General features: G+C 37.7%; 1 protein-coding gene across 2 annotated transcripts in view; it reads left to right on the forward strand.

Moving 5' to 3' along the window:
* LOC121370854 (annexin A6-like) overlaps positions 1-23115 on the forward strand; it is a 71687-nt gene that overhangs the window by 3743 nt on the left and 44829 nt on the right. For both annotated transcript variants that reach the window (XM_041496360.1, XM_041496361.1), the window contains exons 2-6: positions 11407-11487; positions 17510-17631; positions 18783-18891; positions 19619-19711; positions 21846-22190. In XM_041496360.1, the coding sequence (XP_041352294.1) occupies positions 11407-11487; positions 17510-17631; positions 18783-18891; positions 19619-19711; positions 21846-22190 (750 nt within the window). The remainder of the gene's footprint in view (positions 1-11406; positions 11488-17509; positions 17632-18782; positions 18892-19618; positions 19712-21845; positions 22191-23115) is intronic.

Raw genomic sequence — 23115 nt, forward strand, 5'->3', positions numbered from 1 at the left:
TAACAGTATGTGTTATTAACTTTTCATGATTATGTCCAATGTTTTTTTCTGAGAGGCCTACAGATGGACTCTGCCACTACCACTGTCCTTAGCCCCACTTCCAGAATATCATACGTCACAACTACTGGGACCCCAGGGCTGATTGCAGACCGAGGAGACAAATGTCCACTAAACTGGTTTATGCTCTTCACGGTAAACCAAATGGCAAAGTCTGTAACGTTAGCTGGCTGAACTTGGGGCAGTTGTAAAACAACACTGATCGAAACGAATAAAGAAACTTGCCTTAATAAGGGATGTTCTAGAATTGATATCATTGGAGAGACGACAACATTGTAGTTATTATGTTATTCTTGATGTATCAGTTGCGATATTTTCTCTATGTCTGTCATACTTGGTTTAAATAAAATGTTATTTTGTAGGTGGTGGGTATACATATATTATATACTCCCCAGAAAAGGTAAAGAAATGTAAGGTTTAAAATAATCTTTACAACTGTATGTCGACTTATTTTAATAATATCAATGACATACCATACACACGCCCAAACACCCCAAACTTTCAAATTGGACAATCTTGAATGAAAATTAAAAATATATATCATGTCCATCATAAATTACTTATTGTTTATAGGTGGTGGTGGTGGTGTGGGGTATATACAACTACCCAGGCCCCATGCGATCAATGACGGAATGGCCCTACTAAATGGGATCGATCATAGATAATTCTCAACACCCCAGGCGAAATTCTACGTGTGAAATAAAACCCGTATCTCATATTGAGAAATGTTGCGTGACTAGTTAAGGTTTTTACAGTCGTAATCATTGTATCAATACGTCTACAACCACGATTAACATCTAGCAAAGCCATTTTGGGTTTATATGGCCAATAAATTTTGTCACTGCGTGCGATTTGACTTGCATGAAATTCGAACAATATACACGTCGAGACCTTTCATTCCATTGGTGTGAGGTGAAATGGAAAGTGGCTTCCGGGCATTTCTGTATGGCAATTAAAGCATCCACTCGGTTTGTCGCTGAAACTGACTCTTTGGTTGATGGAAATTGCTCAGATATTTCCGATAATGACGCACTGTCAGACCAGAGTAGACAGAAAAAGAATCCAGTGATGTCATGAGTTGATCGGCATCGGTGCCGTTCGTAGTGGTAAATGGTCAGATTTAAAGGAGCAATCTCACACTTGAATGACAAACATGAAACAAATTATTTGCCTTTTGAAATGTAAAAGATTATACCTTGAAATACATGCTCTCTCTCTCTCTCTCTCTCTCTCTCTCTCTCTCTCTCTCTCTCTCTCTCTCTCTCTCTCTCTCTCTCTCTCTCTCTCTCTCTCTCTCACACACACACACACACTACACACACACACACACAGACAGACACACAGACATACACACACACAGACATACACACACAGACACACACACACACACACACACACACACACACACACACACAGACACACAGACATACACACACACAGACATACACACACACATACATACACACACACACACACACACACACACACACACACACACACACACACACACACACACACACACACACACACACACACACACACGAAAACAACAAAACAATTACCGTACGCTTTAAAGCTTAAAAGGGTCAATCTCAAACATTAAAAATTAAGTTTTCTTGTAAAATGCAAAGATTATACTTTGAAATACACACACACACGCAAACACGCACGCACGCACACATACACACAATAAATGCCGTACGTAAATGATCAGCTTTAAAGAGGTATCTCAAAGTTGAATGACAAATATGCTCATAAAAAAAAATTGCATTAAGATATTTTCATTTACTACTAATCTTTTTAGACGTCACAATTTGAATTTGAATAATCAATCGCATTTCCATATTGACAAAGAATTGGCATCAAATTTAATGGATATGCGATGAATATTTTCTGTCCTTTACATTTTTTTCATACCTGGATTCTGGAAAAAGCCACTGTTACGCCGAGTGGCAACACATTATGTGTGTGATCGATTAATTCTTGTTATTAATCACAAATACATATAAAAACAGCGTAATATGACACTTGTAACGTTGAGAATGCACAGATAGCTAGACCAGATAGTTGAGGTGTGTGCCTTTAATTGGATATAATGACGCAAATAAGTTGACATTTAAAGTGACAGACTCTAGTTTCTAAAAACGCACGTTCGTCTGAGAAGTAATGGTTATTGAAACAAACTCCAATTATTTTTAGACACTATTTACCTGTTTAAACATCACAGATTTTTGCTTCTATCTGAAATAACCTTATTCAAATGTATGTTGCAGGTTTGTAGATTAACTAAACTTTGTGTCCATTTTCACGGGTTGAAACTAGGATCATGATATAAATAAAAATGGTCAACTCAGCTGATCGAGCCATCTACAGAGTTGTAGTAATTGTTTAATAGACCATTAGACCTATTAGTGTACGAAAAAGGGGGTGGGGGTGGTGTGGACAATTGGCCCCTTGGTGCTGAAGAAAATCCTAAAATTTGGGCAAAAACGATAGAGATATTCTGGCAAAATTAGCTAGCCTGAAACGTTTTCACCTCATATTTTTATCATTCTAACCGATTAGTTGTAATCCATATAAAAATGCGTAGTAATTCGTATGCAACCTTAAATAACTGTTAGACTATTTGTAAAAATTATCAAATGTTTGACATTCAATAGCCGATGATTTAAAAAAAATCAATTAGCTCTAGTGGTGTCATTAAACAGAAAAAAAACCCCGTTAACTTTTTAGAAGCCAAGTGCTGATAATGTAAGAAAGGGAAACCCACCGCTGCCATGTATGTTATCCCTTCCGTCTAACAGCAAGAAAGCTTTTAGATGCATTATCACTGGTCCCCCCAAACATGGTAATATAGATCTCTCCGCTTAAGGGGAGCTCTCAATCCCCTAAGGATATTTCAAGGAAAGTAACTTTTTAACTCCCGTTAGCTTCTGAATGTATATGGTATCACTATGGTAAAATCTTAAAAGGCTCCTCATAATCTAAGTTAGGGGAGCAATTAATCACTCCCCTCAATTTTATTTTTCTTGACACGATTTGGTAATTGCACAGTCCTTTGGTCAGGTCAGGTCAGTGTTTAACATGCACATTCAGAGCAAGCTGTAGTAGTTACGCGTGTCCTGAGTACGGGACGGGAAAGGGGTGTGATGGGTTGGAGGAGGGACCGCCTGCACTGGCAGGTGCAAGGGAGAACCAACAGTCCGACCGGGGCGGGTAACAGGCTGAGAGTCCTTTGGTAAACCAGACCCGTAATATAGTGCTCAGGCGGGAACAGGAAAACCCTAAATGATCCGCTGATACGTCCTACGACTTATTACAGTTGGCTTCACAGATACCCCCCCGAAAAAAAAAATTAACAACTCCGGGGGTCTTATGTTTATTAGTTTATAACATATAACTATATGACCCCTGTAGTTGTCGTTTGAATGTACGTATAGTCTACTTCATGGAAAATACTCTACTACTGATGTAATGTTAACACAAAATTAAAGACACTGAGACATAACCTTTGGCTGAATACGACTTTCAAACACCAAAATATCCTGTCCCTCACTTCACCCTCTCTCTTTGTTTCTTTCTCTCTATCTCTCTCCCTCTCTCCCCATCTGTCTCTGTCTCTCTGTCTCTGTCTGTGTGTCTCTCTCTCTCTCTCTCTCTCTCTCTCTCTCTCTCTCTCTCTCTCTCTCTCTCTCTCTCTCTCTCTCTCTCTCTCTCCTTTATTTCAACAATAAAATATCTTCTCTTCACCGAGGAATTGGAACTTATTATACGGATCCATTCCCATGGGAAAAAAAACCCTTCACTTTAAATAGATTCGTTTGTTTCTATTTAAAGTGATCAACTTACCCATTACCTCCCCACCCCCCCCCCCCCACCACCTTTAAACCGTAACCCCCACCGCACCGGAAACTCTGGGTACGTGTCATAATTTAGATATTATCTCACACTGAGAATAGACCCAAGTAGCATGGACATAATTAAATTTCCCCAGCAAATGAGTTGAGACGAGGCCTTTTTTTGTTTGCAGCTGGACTAGTAAATGTATTGGCATAACCTAACGGGACGAAAATTAAGTGAGTGACAGTACAGCACCCTCACAACAAAAGTCTTCACGAATTTGGACATTGTGCTGACACAATTATTTCGGCCAGAATTATCGATTTGTAATTTGTTGGTAGCAACCCAACACTTCTGGTATTTTACGCCGGGCAACTAGGTGATGCGTGTGTTGCCATACGCAGGAAACAGCCCTGGTAGTTTTCAATTAAGTGCGCTTTCATATTTAATTCACCTCTTTTCATCCCGACGTCTCTTAAGGCGGGTTATTGTGGCTGGATTCTTAGGAACGATCTGTAGCGAAACGTGTTTACTGTTCAATAAGAATGGGAACTCATGCATCTGTTTGCCTTAAGATCGATGGGTTAACCACTATACAAACAATGCTGGTTATATTATAGGTGGTGGTGTTGTTTTGTGTTGTTTGTTGTTTTTTTGTATTGTTTTTTAATTAATTATATGTTTATATACATATGAGGTTCAAGCACATTATCCTGGGCTTACATACCAGCTATCCGGAGCTGTATTTTCTGGACATAAAGAGGTTAATTTGTTTTGTTTAACGATACCACTAGATCACATTGATTTATTAATCATCGGGCTATTTGATATCAAACATAATTTAGGCAGTTGGGGACAGGTAGTCCCGCTACATTTCCCCCATTAGCAGCAAGTAGTCTTGAATATGCACTTCCCACAGACACAACAGCACACAACACGGCCATTGATATGCCTGTCGTGGGGGAACTTGTTGATACGGGGAAAACCCGGTCAGAGTTAAAGGTTCATCTAGTGGATTCAATCATTCGACTCAAGCTCGATCAATCAATCAATCAATCAGTCCGTCCGTCCGTCCGTCCCTCCGTCAGTCAGTCAGTCAATCAGTCAATCAATCAATCCGTCAGTCAGTCAGTCAGTCAGTCAGTCAGTCAGTCAGTCAGTCAGTCAGTCAGTCAGTCAATCAATCAATCCGTCAGTCAGTCAGTCAGTCAGTCAGTCAGTCAATCAATCAATCCGTCAGTTAGTCAGTCAGTCAGTCAGTCAGTCAGTCAGTCAGTCAGTCAGTCAGTCAGTCAGTCAATCAATCAATCAATCAATCCGTCAGTCAGTCAGTCAGTCAGTCAGTCAGTCAGTCAGTCAGTTAATCAATCAATCCGTCAATCACTCAGTCAGTCAGTCAGTCAGTCAGTCAGTCAGTCAGTCAATCAATCAATCAATCCGTCAATCAATCAATCAATCAATCAATCAATCAATCCGTCAGTCAGTCAGTCAGTCAGTCAGTCAATCAGTCAGTCAGTCAGTCAGTCAGTCAATCAACCATTTGATTCATGCTTACATCTACTGAAGGTTCAAGTACGGCTATCTTGGGCACATCCTCCGAGATTCCCCGGGGAATGGGTCCAAGAAAGGCCAAGCTGTATCCGAACCCTTGCTAGACGTAGGTTAATCATCGCTAGTGACTCGGTAGTTTGCGGTGTCATGGCCTTCCACCTCCCCACTGAGTCATTAAAACCCATAATGGGACCCATAATGCCGAGACCCCCTAAGAGACCCCGTCGCTGTGAGGAAATGCACATTAAACAAGAACCAACAAATTATTGCCTGACTGCTGCGTTCATATAATTTCAGCTTGAATTAAAACTTTCTGTTAGTCAGCAACATGTTCACAATGACAGCATACTCAGGACAGAACTTTTAATTCGATAGACTAGAAACCGATGGAACAGGTCAACATGTTCGCGAACGCTCAACTTCCTGAACGCGAAATTTATTTAGATAACATGGCTTCAAACGGGAACGCCCCATTATTTAGCTAACACTTCTTACTATGGCTTCAAACGGAGCACTGTTATTTCAGTGCACGACGGTATTCATTTGTTAAATGAACGCGCTCGATATAAACAATAGAATGTTGATGTCCATCACAGTATGACGGTTTCCAGTTTACTGTTACAGGTACCATATATTAATACTTAAGAAGTCTGATTAATTAATATTTAACGTTGGGCTTTTTGTGTTCAGTCTCACCTGGCTTAACAGGCGACAATATATTTCGTTTCATTTGACAGAATCTTGTCACACTTGAATAATAAAGTGAACACTAGTCATTTTGTAAATGTATTGTTTTCTCGTGGGAAATAAACAATGCATGGAGAAGAAGGTGAAAAGAACAATATCGTCAATAACAGAAAGAAAGGAGACGGAAAAACAACAAGAAAAAACCTACCAAACAAAAAGAAAAACAACAAAAAGCGAGTGAGAGAGAGAGAGAGAGAGAGAGAGAGAGAGAGAGAGAGAGAGAGAGAGAGAGAGAGAGAGAGAGAGAGAGAGAGAGAGAGAGAGAGAGAGAGAGAGAGAGAGAGAGAGAGAGAGAGAGAGAGAGAACAAAAGAGAAGAAAAACAAGAACAAACAAACTGAAAAACAAAACTAAACCAAAAAACAAACAAAAACAAAACAACCCCACCCCTAGGCCGAATATTTTTGTCTCTATAAAGCTATCCCCACTAACACCCTACACCCCAACAACACCAACAACCTTTCAACATCTCTAAGATATTTCCAACTAATAAAATATTTCTACGATTAAACTTACATAGTTTAGAAAATAAAATGAAATTTAACCTAGTACAAATATTAGAATGATCAGAAACACGTTTAATATACAGCCACTAATATTTTATGCAGAAAAATATATTTAATATGTAATAACAATCGTTAAAAAAGTCAGGCATGTCCCTTTAACAAGTATGTGTTATCAAAAACAACGAATGATGTTGTCACCAACGGGTGTATCAGAAAATTAAATGAATACTCGCATTTAGTTTGTTATTCGGTATGCATTTTGACAAATCCAATGGGTCATTCTGGTGTTTCTAGTAGTTCAAAATGTATTGTATTCCAAACATATACATACCTCTGAAACTAGGGTCCACGATTAATAATAATTTATATATGTTTTTGTTTAAATTTAAAAATTGCAGTTGAAAATCAAATTTAAATATTCTAAACCAAGTTTAAAAAAATACATCTATTATAGCATCCAGGCGTTAAATAATAAAAAAGAGGGGAAATGCCGAGAATAATAATAATAAAAGAGAGAGAGAGAGAGAGAGAGAGAGAGAGAGAGAGAGAGAGAGAGAGAGAGAGAGAGAGAGAGAGAGAGAGAGATGCCGAGAATAATAATAATACAAAAAAAAGAGAGAGAGAGAGAGAGAGAGAGAGAGAGAGAGAGAGAGAGAGAGAGAGAGAGAGAGAGAGAGAGATATGCCGAGAATAATAAAATAATAATAATAAAAAGAGAGAAAATTACGAGAATAATAATAATAATAATAAAACAAGAGACAAAATGCCGAGAAACCCCCCCCCCCCCCCCCCCCCCCGTCATATCATGTAGATTATGCTGTCGTGCTCATTCTACGGTTTAATCCTATTATACCACAATAGCATATTAAGCTTGACTTCGGTGACAGCGCTTGCTAGTGAAATATTGATAATAGATTTGGAAAACTGGTTTTTCAGTAGCCATGTATCCATGGCTTAATGCAAACATCACCCATACCAGGACGTAGGCGGTATAGGTCAATATGACTCGACTGTGGAGTTAGGTTTAGGGCTGACTGGACCTTCCTTACCCCCCACCCCATCATCTAACTATTGACGGTTACCATTAGTAACGCTTCGTTTAGCCCGATTCTGTGATCGTTTATCTTGGCTGGTCCTGATGGCTACTTCCTTTTGGAGGTTCTGTTACCGCCAAGACTATGGGGTATTTCTAAAGTTCGAAGTCTAGTTAAACCATAGAAATGGTCCCTTGTTTGATTATCCCTATTCATAAAAGTTAAAACTTCTAAAATGCACTATCGTTGCATTAAATATTATAGCCCTCCAGTTATCTTGTTATGGAACTAGATCTAGGCGAATTTAAATATTTGGCCCAGAACAAACATATCTGATGCTTAAGTAACTATAGGCATATCAGTGAGTATTCGTAACGATATTCGTATCCGTATCCGTACTTGTATCCGTACCCATACCCGTAACCGTAACCGTAACCTTAACCATAACCGTACATCACTCTCAATCGCCATCGATGGCTTAATGGTTAACAGGCCATGAACTTAAGTCTGGCAAATGCTGAGTTTGTATCTCAGTACATACTCTTAACACTGATTTGTTACCAAGTCTTTGGCCTCTCCACCAACTTCTCTCTCATTAACCCACCACGACTGGTTTATCAAATACCGTGGTATGTGCTATCCTGTCTGTTAGATGATGTATACAAAAGATCCCTTGCTACTAATGGAAAAAATGTAGCGGGTTTCCTCTCTACGACTATATGTCCAAATTACCAAATGTTTAACATCCAATAGCCGATGATTAATAAATCGATGTGTTCTAGTGGTGTCGTTAAACAAAAGCAAACTTTACCTCTCATTAACACCACTACCAATGAACCCTTGTTCTAGACAGGCAGCTGAGGTGTGTACCCAAGACAGCTGGCTTGACGGCGACGACATTAAGTACAAGTTACCATCAGTGCACTACCACGTTAATTAAGTAATCTTGTTTATGCTTATCACAATATGCTTAACCATGCAGGTCCATCTGCGACCAAACTGAATGTTTCCCAATGCACTCGGAAGTTGCCTACCACGATAAATATACAGTATAGTGCATCCGTATATAAAGAAATTGGTGAAACGAAACGATTGATTATTGTTAATGATGAACAAGAAATCGTTAAACCCACTCAGGGTGGTTGGGATCGATGCCCGTCGGTGAGCCCATTGGATTATTTCTCGTTCCAACCAGTGCACCACGACTGGTATATCAAAGACCGTGGTATGTGTTATCCTGTCTGTGGTGCATATAAAAGATCCTTTGCTACTAATGAAAACAAATGTAGCGGGTTTCCTCTCTTACACAAATTTACGAAATGTTTGACATCCAATAGCCGATGATTAATAAATCAATGTGCTCTAGTTGTGTCGTTAAACAAAATAAACTAAAAAAAAAAGTTTAACAATCTTGGTGGAAACTGGTACCGGTATGCGAACCCAGTACCTACCAGCCTTAAGTCAGATGGCTTAACCACTACATTGCTCTGGATCACGAGGACGAAATAAAAACATACCCCCCCCCCCCCCCCCCGCACACACACACTCAATGCACTATCACGCCGACCAATCTTGTTTATGCATATCACAATTATGTTTAGCCATACGTAACCAATGTTTTCAAATGCACCTGGAAGCTGCCTACCACGATAAATATTCAGTATCCTGGGTCCTTACATAAAGAAATTGCTGAAAGCAGACGATTGATTATTGTTCTTCAAAATAACGTGCGTGACATGACAACAGGGAGCCTTTCTTTCTGCAACGAGCACGTGTCAAGGCATACGATTTTGTGTTTTTTTTCGCTACCATGTATGCAATTCTTCGTCTTTTATGTGATCAAGTAGCATGACAAGAGTTAGCAATCATACCTTTCCCACAGTTCCTGTACATCATTGCTTTTTTGTTATTATTACGCACGTTTACAGCAAGAGACTGTTTGTACCAACAGTTTTCTTTATAGATGATAAGGGCAAGAAAAAAAAATCTCTTGAATATTTATTATTAATACATGTTCTTTCAAGTTATCATTAACTCTCTGAAAAGGTTAAAGTTTGTTTTGTTTAACAACACCAATAGGGAGAAACAAACTGTGAACCAGCCGAATGATATTTGGTTTAAAATTGTGTTTGTATGTTTTGTTTAACGACACCACTAGAACACATTAATTTATTAATCATTGGCTGTTAGTAGCAAGGTATCTTTTATATGCACCATCTCACAGACAGTATAGCACATAAGCAGTCACTGGCTGGAACGAGAAATAGCCCAATCGGGCCACCAATGGGTATCGATCCCAGGCCGACCACGCACCAAGCGAATGCTAAATACCACTGTTTTACGTCCAACCCTAAAATGTTTGAAATACAGATGTATACGTCTAGGATCGATCCCTGTCGGTGGGCCCATTTGAATATTTCTCGTTCCAGCCAGTGCGCCACGACTGGTATACCAAAGGCCGTGGTATGTGATATCCTATCTGTGGGATGATACATATAAAAGATTACTTGCTACTAATGTAGCGGGTTTCCTCACTATGACTATGTCAAAATTACCACATAAAAATATATATCACATCCAATAGCCGTTGATTAATAAATCAATGTGCTCTAGTGGTGTCGTTAAACAAAACAAACTTCAAACTTTTTTAACTGTCTTATCAAGTGATTCACCACTTCTATATGAAATTCTGTGGCATATTCCATCCTGTGGGGAAGTGCAACTCAAATATCGATGCTTCTGTAGCAGTAGCGGGTTTCTCCTCTCTCCTCTCTCTTACCATACTAACTGAATTATTTTTAGAAAACTCTTTTAAATCTATAAGATATCAATTTAACGATATTTTTATCTTCAAACATTTATACGTGTAATTTCATATATATATATATATATGTATACACACACACACACACACACACACACACACACACACACACACACACACACACACACATATATATATATATATATATATATATATATATATATATATATATATATATATATATATATATATATATATATATATATATATATATACCACTTGCATATGTCAACTATTTTTATCTTCAAATAATTGTAACGTCGTGTATATCCTTAGGCATATGTGAACCATGGACGATTTTATCCAATTATAACATTGCACAGTATATCAAACACGTAATTCGTGTAGTTATCTCCAATATTCCCAATACTGGACTTAACAAGTTGTGTTAAAACTCTCTTCCTTTGTCACGTCCCTATTAGACACCTATTTCACAAAACACCGTACGTTTACGTCTGTAACTAGCAGTAATATCGGACATTCATGTACATGTGTTTGATATCTATTTCACAAAACACCGTACGTTTACGTCTGTAACTAGCAGTAATACCGGACATTCATGTACATGTGTTTGATATCTATTTCACGCAGAAAATGACATCATTACGGAAGATGGATAATTTTAAGGACAAAAGAAAATTGAAATATGTGTACTTCAAACTATATTTGTTATACTGTTAGTAATAATAATTGTGGTTTAGTCGTAAATTACGTTTACGTGCAAACCTGGGCTTACTGTGTTCTGTGAAAATGGGGCCTGACTAACATAGTTTTAAATGTGTTGACGTGTCGTTAAATATTATTTAAAGGTTTTACTTACGTTTAATGTTTTGAATCTTATTTCACAGATCAATAACGTGAAACCTGGACTGGACAACAAACCTCCGAAACAGTATCCTCACCTGATGGTTCGAATGAAAACAATCAAGGTAAACAATTATGCTATAAATAAAGTGGTGTACAACTATTTATACAGACGACCTGAAAAAGGTCGTGTCACCTCTGCAGGAAATATAAATATTTCTGTCAGTTTAACCTGACACTATAATGGTATTTTTGTTATATAAATTCATAAAACATGCAAACGAAATACAATAGTGAATACACATTCAGAACAGTGGGAGATACGACATTAAAATGACGTTAAAAAGTAAAAGTGGCTGTAAAACTAGATACATTAGCGCATTTATCCAACTCGACACTATAAGAGATGCATGGTTGTCACACACGTCAAAAAGGCCAATAGTGGAACTATAGTCCGTCCCATTCTTCTACAAAAGTGTTTTTTTGTGTTAATAATTTCAGTTTGGTATGATGTAAGAAGAAAAGTAAAAGTGTTTTGGAAATAACAAACAAATACTATTTGTGTGTGCAATTTACAAAACAATCGGCCCAGAAATAAATAACTTGTAGTAGATTCCATAGTATCAAAAAAAAAAAGGCGTTCCCAGTGGGACGGAATATAGCTATATAGCTGAAGACATTATAGGTAGCATTTTACCAAACAGCTTCTCTCCAGGTTAAAGTGTTTTCATCGTTGTAGATGAAGCGATGGACTTGATAGCTGTGGTGACAGTACTCATGTTGGGTACCACCGGTGGGGCAAGATATGCTCAACCTTTCGCCAACAGCTGATATCATTACTGTTTTGACAGTGATTCAGAGGTGCATATCATCACAGCTGTACTGGTTCTAATGAGCTCGGCCCGGTGATAGATTTGATTTGATAAACTAGTTTGGGAGTGGCAGTCGTTTTCTGAGCAGTGCAAGGAGGATGTATTGTCCGGTGAAGATGTATGTCCGGTGAAGCATGTATTGTCCGGTAAAGCAGTGGCGGATCCATAAAATCCATTTTAGGGGGCCCCAATGACATGAGGCGGAATGCCAAAGGAACTTTTGGGGAGGTTTGGAGAGGGATCGTAAACAAAATTAAAATTAATATATAATAAAATGATAACTATAAAAATTTAGGGGTGGGGGGCCCTCTGGGGCCCCCTATATCCGCCCCTGTAAAGAATCTCTTTGGGAGTGCCTCTCCTGTAAACGGGACACATTCGTGGAATCAACCTCTACTTTGACAAACGCCCATTCGACTCTGCATTGTGCAGAGATACGGTCTTGATCGCGGATAACCGTTTTGTCGTTCAGATTTGAAGTGCACCTTGTAACACAGCTTAATTAAGACTATCAGTTATGCGACCATGGGTGATGCCTGTGACTCATCTTCTTGTTTCACATCGACTGTAAACTTATGTAATTTAATTTGAACTAGTATCAGCTACCATTATGCTCGAAACATATGAGGTTTGAAATAGGATGGCAGGGTTTCCCCTAGCCCGGACTTAGTCACTTCATCTCTTTCACACACTCCCCCCCCCCCCCTCCCGCCCCGGAGTCGGTCACTGGCGCAGTCAGAGGCTGAATCCGGGGTGGGCGTGCCTGAACCCTTGTGGATAGGGGTACGTAAAAAGAGTTTCCCAGTTTCCCAGGACTTAGTCACTGGCGTTGTCGGAGGCTAAGCCCGTGGCAGGCGTGTTCGAAACCTCAGTGGTATATGGACACGTTAAAATGTGTACCTGACCTGACAGGGTTCGTACGGATCTAGGATAATCGAGGAGACGTACTCTTAAATGTTATGTCTGAAACTAGCGTCTTAAACCTCATTTTTAATTTACTTTAATACGGGTGACTCGTTCCAGCCAGTGCTCCACAGCTGGTGTAATAAAGGCCGTGGTATGTACATGTACTATCCTGTCTGTGATATGGTGCATATAAAAGGTCCCTTGCTGCTAATCGAAAAGAGTAGCGACAGCGAGTTTCCTCTCTCAATATGTTTGTGGTTCTTAAAGGGACATTCCTGAGTTTGCTGCATTGTAAGATGTTTCCGACTAATAAAATATTTCTACGATTAAACTTACATATTAAATATATTTTCTTGTTTAGAATATCAGTTTCTGTTTATTCAATGTGTTTCTGATCGTCTTAATATTTGTAAGAAGGCCAAACTGGATTTTGTCTTCAAATAATTTCGTACGTACGAAAAAATATTTTTTAGGAAATAAAATGAAAATTAACCCAGTACAAATATTAGAACGATCAGAAACACGTTTAATATACAGCCACTAATATTCTAAACAAGAAAATATATTTAATATGTAAGTTTAATCGTAGAAATATTTTATTAGTCGACAACATCTTAAAAAATTGCAGCAAACTCGGGAATGTCCCTTTAACCATGTGTCCGACGCCATATAACCGTAAATCAAATGTGATGAGTGCATCGTTAAATAAAACATTTCCTTCCTTCCTTAATACGGGCGATTTGTTATAGTATTTATATCTAGGACCATGCTGTATAATTAAGTTGATTGAAACGCTGCTTTTATTATATAACATTTAATGAAATATCTTAAGATATCAATGAAATAAAAGTGTTATCAGTCCCTCAGCGAAGATAACACACCTTAAAGTGAAAATTTAACTATTTCACTCTAAAATGTGTTATCGTCTCTGTAGAGAGTGTTATCTTCACTGTAAGAAAGCCAGAACTACTTTACTGCTGGCATTTTAAAAATAAAGGTAAATTGCCCAAAGTTATATAATGAATAGAACATTTCATGTTTTTTTGTCAAATATGATTTATATCTCACCTCGTGAAGTTTGCAATTATATCACACTCGTCTCGTAAGATATGATTGCAAACTTCACTCGATGAGATATAAATCATATTTGACCAAAAAACCCCATGAAATATCCTCTCTATGTATCAATTTTAGCCACATATGTTACCATTGTCATCTATAGGATTATTTTGAGTGGTAGACACCCTGTAATTACTGGAATAAGTACGTTCCACCCAGTAATGTTTATTCTCGACTGAGAGTCTGAACCGTGACACAAAGAAATCCACATTTTTTTAGCTGTCACCAGGAGATCTTAAATATTGACCTAAATCGACTTTCTATACTTATACAAATGCAGTTAGTTCTGGTTGGTTGGATTTTCATAGTCTAGCTCACCAGGAACATAAAAATTATTATTCACTGATCCCAGTGGTTAACACAATGAGCCCAACTCCGAATATATCGACAGAATTATGTGTCACAGGTCACTGTACACCAGCTAATATTGTGGTACAATGTAGTTATCTATTATCGTTTACAGCTGACATTTAAAAAAAAAAAAAAAAAAAAACACGCAAAGATTTAATGGGAAAAATAAATGTAATTGTTTCGAATAATATGTTTATTAACCGTGGACGTATATGTTGCACTGAACGCAGTTTAAATGCGTAATGTATTGATTTACTAGACCCTCTCCTGTATACATACAATGCAGCATGAATGGCGACAGTTACATAGTAAAGTATTTGATCATAACAATCAGTTAAAAGAAGTAAGTGATACATGATAAAAATCATTAATAGTATATGTGCATTTAACCCATTGGACTCTTTAAAAAAAAAAAATTCAAATCGATGTGTATGTTCAATACATTATTTATTTATTTTATTTTATTTTTTTTTTGGTGGGGGGGGGGGGGGCGGGGGGCGAGGGGACACAAATAATTTATTATTATTATTATTAAAATCACTTAATATATTTCTTTCTCGAACATTTAATTATAATAATATGGTCTTGATTCTTGATGCTTTCACGTTACACCCAGCGTTTGCTCCACACTATCTTAAAAGGCATGGTATGAGTTAACCTGAATGCGAGAGAGAAAGAGGTGATATAAAATATCCCACATACTGATAATCGAATAAGTCAAGTCTTTAGAGTGAAATTTTTCTCTCTTGTTTTCATACATATTCCGCGTGTCGCACTTAATAATAAATAAATAAAATATTTTGTAGAACAGCGCCGATAATTAGCGCTCAAAGACAATAATTTTGGGACCAACAATGATCGTCTACCTCAGAATAGTTTGTTTTTGTTTAACGACACCACTAGAGCACATTGATTTATTAATCAACGACTATTGAATGTCAAACATATGGTCATTTCTGACACAGTCATAGAAAGGAAAGCTTTGTTTAACGACAATACTAGAGCACACTGATTTATAAATCATCAGGCCAGTGGTAAAGCGCTCGCTTGATGCGCGGTCGGTTTGGGATCGATCCCCGTCGGTGGGCCCATTGGGTTATTTCTCGTTCCAGCCAGTGCACCACGACTGGTATATCAAAGTCCGTGGTATGTGTTATCCTGTCTGTGGGATAGAGCATTTAAAAGATCCCTTGCTACAAATGGGAAAATGTAGCGGGTTTCCTCTCTAAGACCATATGCCAAAATTACCAAATGTTTGACATCAAATAGCTGATGATTAATAAATCAATGTGCTCTAGTATTATCGTTAAACAAAACAAACGTTTCTTAAGAGCCAGTGAATTTTATTCCACATTTTAATTTGACCTAATTGTGATATTTGTATGTTGTATTTATTTTTTTATTTGTAATTTTGCTATTGTTTGTTTGTTGTTGTTGTTTTTTGCACAACTCTTTATACTGCGCATTAATTCAACTCTAGAATTGTTATACTGATGCTGATCATCACTTTCTTGATAGATTTACCTTTGTTTGACACCCAATAGCAGACGTATTTTTAGTTTTGGGGTGTCGTTAAACATTCATTCATTCATTCATTCATTCCGTCTTTGGGGGCCATACGTTTTAGAAATGATCTGTATGTACTTTATCCCCGTAATTTTAGAATCAGAATTAGAATTAGTTCATTCGCCAAAGCTACAATGTCTATATGCACAAAGCAGACAAGAATACAAACAGAAACCGATCATTCGTGTAGTGAGTTACAATATACAAATGCCGACAATTAAGTAAAACCACACTGCCAAATTAGAATGATAAACATTTGTTAATTTATTTTAATAAATACCTGTATTTTGTCACGTATCGAACCCGGTGGGAAAACAAAAAGTGTACTCCTATGAGTTCATTAGATATATCGGTAGCTATGCCACTGTCATGTATTGCAATTAATATAGCGTCCATGAGTGTTTTAAAACAAACATCCAACCCATTACTCTCTTGTTAAAAGTCAACGTTAAACACAAGACGGGTTAAGGGTGGATGTTAGCAAAGACATGGAAATATACCATATATGATTGACATAACCAGAGCGTACGTTTGTAAGTAGATCCCATCAACATACGTGTGGCATCATGTTCTATGTTTGCTAAATCGTTTTATAACTCACGCTTGACAACCTGTCCAGGAAACTGAATCGGTTTGAAATATTATGTCGCTCTGGTGGTGAAATGTGTGCTATTTAATTATCTTAACTAGAGACGAGTGATTTAATTTTGTTTCAAGACATAGCCCATTTCATCTTTTCACATATTTTGATTATGACATTGATAATGATGACGATGATGATGATGATGATGATGATAATAATAATAATAACAATTATTATTATTATAATCAACAACACCTTTAAAAACATATTTTGAAAGTAACATAACCCATTCCATAAACTGCAGCCCGTAAAATAATGCGTAAAACCACACGGAAAGAAGCAAAATATTCCTTTTGACCAAAGTTTATTATTATAGAAAATAATATTAACAACAACAACAACGACAACAAGCACACATGTCTGCGATTGTATTTGATCAGCCTGTAATGTAAATAAAGATGCCATTTTATTTATGATAGTGAAATTTATTAATTTTATCACTAACCACTGAACAGGTAACCATTAACCTACTGTCCTAGACAGACAATCCAGATAGCTGAAGTGTGTGCCCAGGAAAACGTGCTTAAATCGAAATTACGAAAAAAACAAAAAACAAACAAACAAAAAAAACCCCAGAAAACAAAAACAAACACACATACAAAACTACAAACAAACCCCCCCCAAACAAAAACAACCCCCCAAACAGCAACAAAAAAACATCAACGATTGACATATTTGTGTGTTTTGCAGAAAGAGGAGGAGCGACTGTCGGAGGTCGACCGTGAGAACAAACTGCTCCTACAGAAGATGATCTACATCATGAAGACACGAGGTCGCGTCGACAACTGGAACATGGAATACGAACCGGGCAGGTGGGTTGGGCTTGGGTAGCAGAGAAACATTGTTATGTTAGTGTCAGACTACCAACTGCCAGCAGAAAGTTGGCCAACTCGACGGTTGCGTTGTAATTTCCACAACTTCCGACTTACGACGGGCGCGCTCAGATTAACAACTAATGTGTTATATCTCGACGAGAATCGAGTTGTAAGAGCGCTCAGACTAGCAACTGGACAATCGTAGAAGTCGTATACGATTATAATCGAGTTGTAAGAGCGCTCAGACTAGCAACTGGACAATCGTAGAAGTCGTGACAGCAGAAAGTTGGCCAACTTTCTGTGGCAGTTGGTAGTCTGACAATAGCATAATTAGATTTCACCGTGAATTGTTTGAGAAAAATTTAAATCCAACAACCCCCACACTCCAAAATAAAAAGCCTAACAAAACAACAACCCCTATAAAAGCCCATTCCCCCTCCAAAAAAAGAGAGAGAAACACCCACATCGCTCTATTGCAACCATATTTGTTGTAAACGATGGAGGTGGATATTAAAAAAATAGTTCTAATAATATAATACTGTTGGACTCTGCGTTATGTATCTAAAGAAAATAAAAATATACTGTTATTTGTATGGCAGTAACACCCCCGCGCCTTTCTAATTCACCCTTGTCACACACACACACACACACACACACACACACACACACACACACACACACACACACGCACACACACACACACACACACACGGATAGATCCTTTTTCTGTTTCCCCAAGACAGGAACTGAAACACATAGGTTTATTGGCTATAAAGCCAGTATATACTGGAACATTAAGTCACAGAGACATAGGGAGATTTCACAGACCATTTGGGAATTGTTGAAATTTGTTAGTAATACTGAATTTTATTCTAAATTTTAATTTTTCCTATCTGTGATGTTTGTATTTTTTTGTACAGTATGTTTCGCTTCATTTGTGCATTTATCTTACTTTGACACCCAATAGTCGATACGATGGATGTTTTCGTGCTGGAGTGTCGTTAAACATTCATTCATTCATTCATTCATTCATTCATTCATTCATTCATTCATTCATTCATTCATTAACAGAACATTTTATGACTACTATGTACATTATGCATATTTATTTTATATTAACTATTGATTTTTTCAAAATCTGTTTACAGTTTAAATCGTCCGTACAAGCAAAGAGAGTTAGAGAAAATAGCGACAGAGAATTTGGCTATAGCGAGGAGATTGGAGAACGCAAAACCAGTGTACAAATCAACACAGTTTGTGAGTATCAGAGAAAACACACATCGTCAGACTTAGTCCATGGGCCAAACCCCGAAATTTAACAAACTAGTATCACATGGGCGGCCCTATGTCTGTTAATAGTGTGATGTTTATTCATATATTAATTGTATTTATTTTGGCAGAACCTACCTGACAATTTCTTAAAACATTTTCACCATGTTGACACCAACTGCTGTTCTATCTTTGAGAAAGTGCATATAATGTCCTATCCATGCTTCTAATCGAATATAACTGCTTATGTGGCTCCCCTGCATGCATTGTGTTACGTGAGTAAATTCATAATCATGCACATGTATATGCTATAGCACTTTCTCTTCAATCAGGACAGTACATACCACGACATTTAATACATATATTGTGAAGGACTAGTTGAAACTAAAGACCCCCAAAATCAAAACAAAAAACAACTATCCCACCCCCCAAACCCCCCCCCACCCCGAAGCCAAAACCAAGACCAACAAAAAAACCCAAACAAAAAACAAAACAATCTCCCAAATCCCCAAGCCCCTTCTCCAACCCCCCCCCCCCCACCCAAATCCAGTGATGTACTAGTATTGGTGCAGACTCTATTACTATGGAATGAATAAAAAACAACAACAACCCAAACAACAATATTATCATTTGGTTTAAATGAGTATATTCTAGTAGGCCAATGATCGAGATGATTCAATGATTCAGTACGAGAAGTGTGTGTTGGTTCTTTCAGGAGGAAGAGTATCAGCGGAGTAAACATTATCAAAGTCTACACGAAGACACCACTAAAGAGTACGAGGACACGCCAAGAAGATCCATAAAATCGGTACGTGTATTCAGTTTATCCAAATAAACCAGTGATCATATGCTGTGAAACTCCTCTAAACCGGACACCCTTGGGATCAAGTAAAATGTCCGGTTTATAGAGGTATCCGGTTTAGAGAGGTTCTTCTGTACAGCTATTTAAAAAGGGACCATGAAAAACGTCCGCTTTTGGGGGAATTTCTGCTTACAGAGGGTCCGGGTTTGAGAGGTTTCATTCCATCATATTGTAAATACATATCCCATTTGTAACTATTTCTTGCTGTTTAACTGACTATGCTGAAGAAATACTCAAGCAATGCATGATCGTGTCTGCCAAGGGGGCCAGAGGCCGCTGTCTTTAAAGTGGCGGACCCTTGTTTTTAAACATTACGACGTATTTTTCACTATTGGATCCATTTTTGATCATTTATATTAGAATTACTTGCATTCTATTATTTATAATATTCATTTTTGAATACCAGAGGTGGTTGTCGTCATCCAGGTTTTTGTAATACCCCGAAATTCATTTTTCATAATTCTAAAAAACGCACGTTCGTCTGAGAAATAATGGTTATCGAAATAAACTCAATTTATTTTATACGGTATTTCCCCGTTTAAACATCACAGACTTCCGCTTCTCGGTTATAACCTTATCCAGATGTGTTGCGTGTTTGTAGATTAACTAAACTTAGTATCCACTTTCACGGGTTCAAACTAGGTTCTGCGCCGTTAAAGGAAACGAATTCGTGCCCTTGTTTGATTAAAATGCCGTATGTGTCTTTCTGGAAAGGACACTATATAACGGTTGCCTGATTAGCTGGTTGCTAACCTGTAGGTATTTCTGGACGGCAATATGATGGTGTACAGCACTGTATGATTAAGTGCCCCCATGGGAGTAACTAATGGGAATGTCTTTTATCAGCCGACATAGTAGAACACTGGACTCTTACAAATAATTATATATAATGTGTCTGTGTGTCTGTAGTTATAACTGAATCCCACTACTAGATAGTGTTTTTGTTTTATGATGGTGTACAGTACCGTATGATTAAGTTTTCCCATGGGAGTAACTAATGGGAATGTCTTTTATCACCTCACGTAGTAGAACACTGGACTCTTACAAATAATTATATATAATGTGTCTGTGTGTCTGTAATAGATATAACTGAATCCCACTACTAGACAGTGTTTTTGTTTTATGATGGTTTATACCGTGGTGTAGATTTACCGTATGATTAAATGTCTTTTTCAGCCCATAGGGAGTAACTAATGGGTCTGTGTCTGTTTTATCACCTCACGTAGTAGAAGTACCGTATGATTAACTGGAACTCTTACAAATAATTATATATAATGTGTCTGTGTGTCTGTAGATATAACTGAATCCCACTACTAGACAGTGTTTTTGTTTTATGATGGTGTACAGTACCGTATGATTAAGTTTTCCCATGGGAGTAACTAATGGGAATGTCTTTTATCACCTCACGTAGTAGAACACAGGACTCTTACAATGTGAGTCTATAGTTATAACTGAAACCCACTACTAGACAGAGCCCAAAGATCTAAAAGCTCATCAGCTTTTGGAGTTCATTGTTAAAAGCTAAATGTTTTGACACTCATAAATTATTTTATCCATGCATGGATAGTTATGATTTTATTAGCTGTAGTAACACATTTGTCTATACACCAGCCAATTACTATTACATTGCCTTCAAGTGGTTGACAGCAATGATCTTACATTAAGTTACTTGGTATAGCATTTATAAACAAAGAAAACCCTCCACATAGAACCGGTTCACAGATATATCTGTACACACACAAGACTAACATGACTAACACATATTGACAAAAACAAGTTAACAAGTGACCTTCACCAAATGTCATTTCCGTTTTATAAGGAAAGAGAGAAGCTAATTGTATCCGATGAACAAGGGAGTGTTCACTATTTTGTTTTATTACATTACCAAAATATCACACTTGGACATTCAGTTTTTGTGGCTATTCCAACTGGCCGTGAGATTAACGACATCGATTGTCAAAATTTATGCTATGTTAATCGTGCGATCGATTTAACTTCCATCATAATACACTATGTGATTTCTTTTTTTATACCTATCCATCGATTCTTGTTTATGCTAATATTTAAGTAACGGTTTCAGAAAAGCGTCGACTTCGAAGAAGAGAAAAAATATGAAGATGACTTCGAAAGTGATGAAGACGAAGGCAAAAAGAAAACCGAAGGAGATGACGACAAAGAAAAAACTGACAAACATGGCGACAAAGACCAAAGTAAGAAAGATGGCGACAAAGACAAAAGTAAGAAAGATGGCGACAAAGACAAGAGTAAGAAAGACAGCGATAAAGAAAAGAGCAAGAAGGACAGCGAAAAAGAGAAGAGCAAGAAAGACGGCGACAAACAGAAAAGTGACAGAGACCACGACAAAGATAAAAGAGACGGCGACAAAGAGAAGAGTAACAGAGACGGCAATAACCTCCCACAGATTGTAAGCATTTCGCATGTTTGATCTGGTATTATTAGTCCCCTACCGGTCCAACCGGAGGAGACTATAGGTTTCATTTTCGTCCTTCTGTATGTCTGTCTATGTGTAGTCCGTTTGGCTCTCCGTCCATCTGTCCCACATATATAATTATCGGGATTTTTTTTCACAATGCCTTGAGATACTGAGCTGGGATTTTGTTAGTAGCTTTATCATCTACTGTTACAGATCAAGTTTGACTTTCATGGCGATGTGCCTATTTTACGTTTTAGCCTTTAAACTTAGGAGATACGGAAATATGTTTTTCGGACCTTTGTTTTGCAATGCCTCAAGATATTGAGCTGTAATGTTGTGAATAGCTTTATCATATTATGTTACAGATCAAGTTTGACTTTCTTGGCGATTTACCTTCTTTTTGTTTACACAGTTATAACTCTTAGGAGATATGAAAAATTGTTGGGCCCGGTAGGGGACATGTATTGCGTTAGCAGAACTCTCAGATTGTTTGTTTTCAAGCACGCTATCAATGACAAAAGCTCTTCATTAGTTGTTAGTGGCCTATGAGAGAGAAGTCATTATGGTGGCGTTACATCTCCACTGTTAAGCCGTTAAAACCCACTCTGGGTGGTACTAACAGGCGAACCCAGCTTTCATGAGCAGCAAGGCCAATGACCTAACTGCTACACCAAACAGGAGGTTTGCATAGAAGTAAAGACAGACGTTTGTTAAAAGTTAAAGTTTTTTGTTTAATGACACCACTAGAGTATACTTGTCACACATTCCGAAGCATCTGATATTGGCAGACGGTTATTACACAAGATTCGTGCACTGGAATAACAAAATACGCACTATTGGAATTCGTGTGGCACTGAATAGTCATCACGGCAACGTGGTGTTTAAAACGACGAATGCTCAGATAACCATTACACAG

This window comes from Gigantopelta aegis, chromosome 4 (assembly GCF_016097555.1).
Source record: "Gigantopelta aegis isolate Gae_Host chromosome 4, Gae_host_genome, whole genome shotgun sequence".
Lineage (NCBI taxonomy): Eukaryota > Metazoa > Mollusca > Gastropoda > Neomphalida > Peltospiridae > Gigantopelta > Gigantopelta aegis.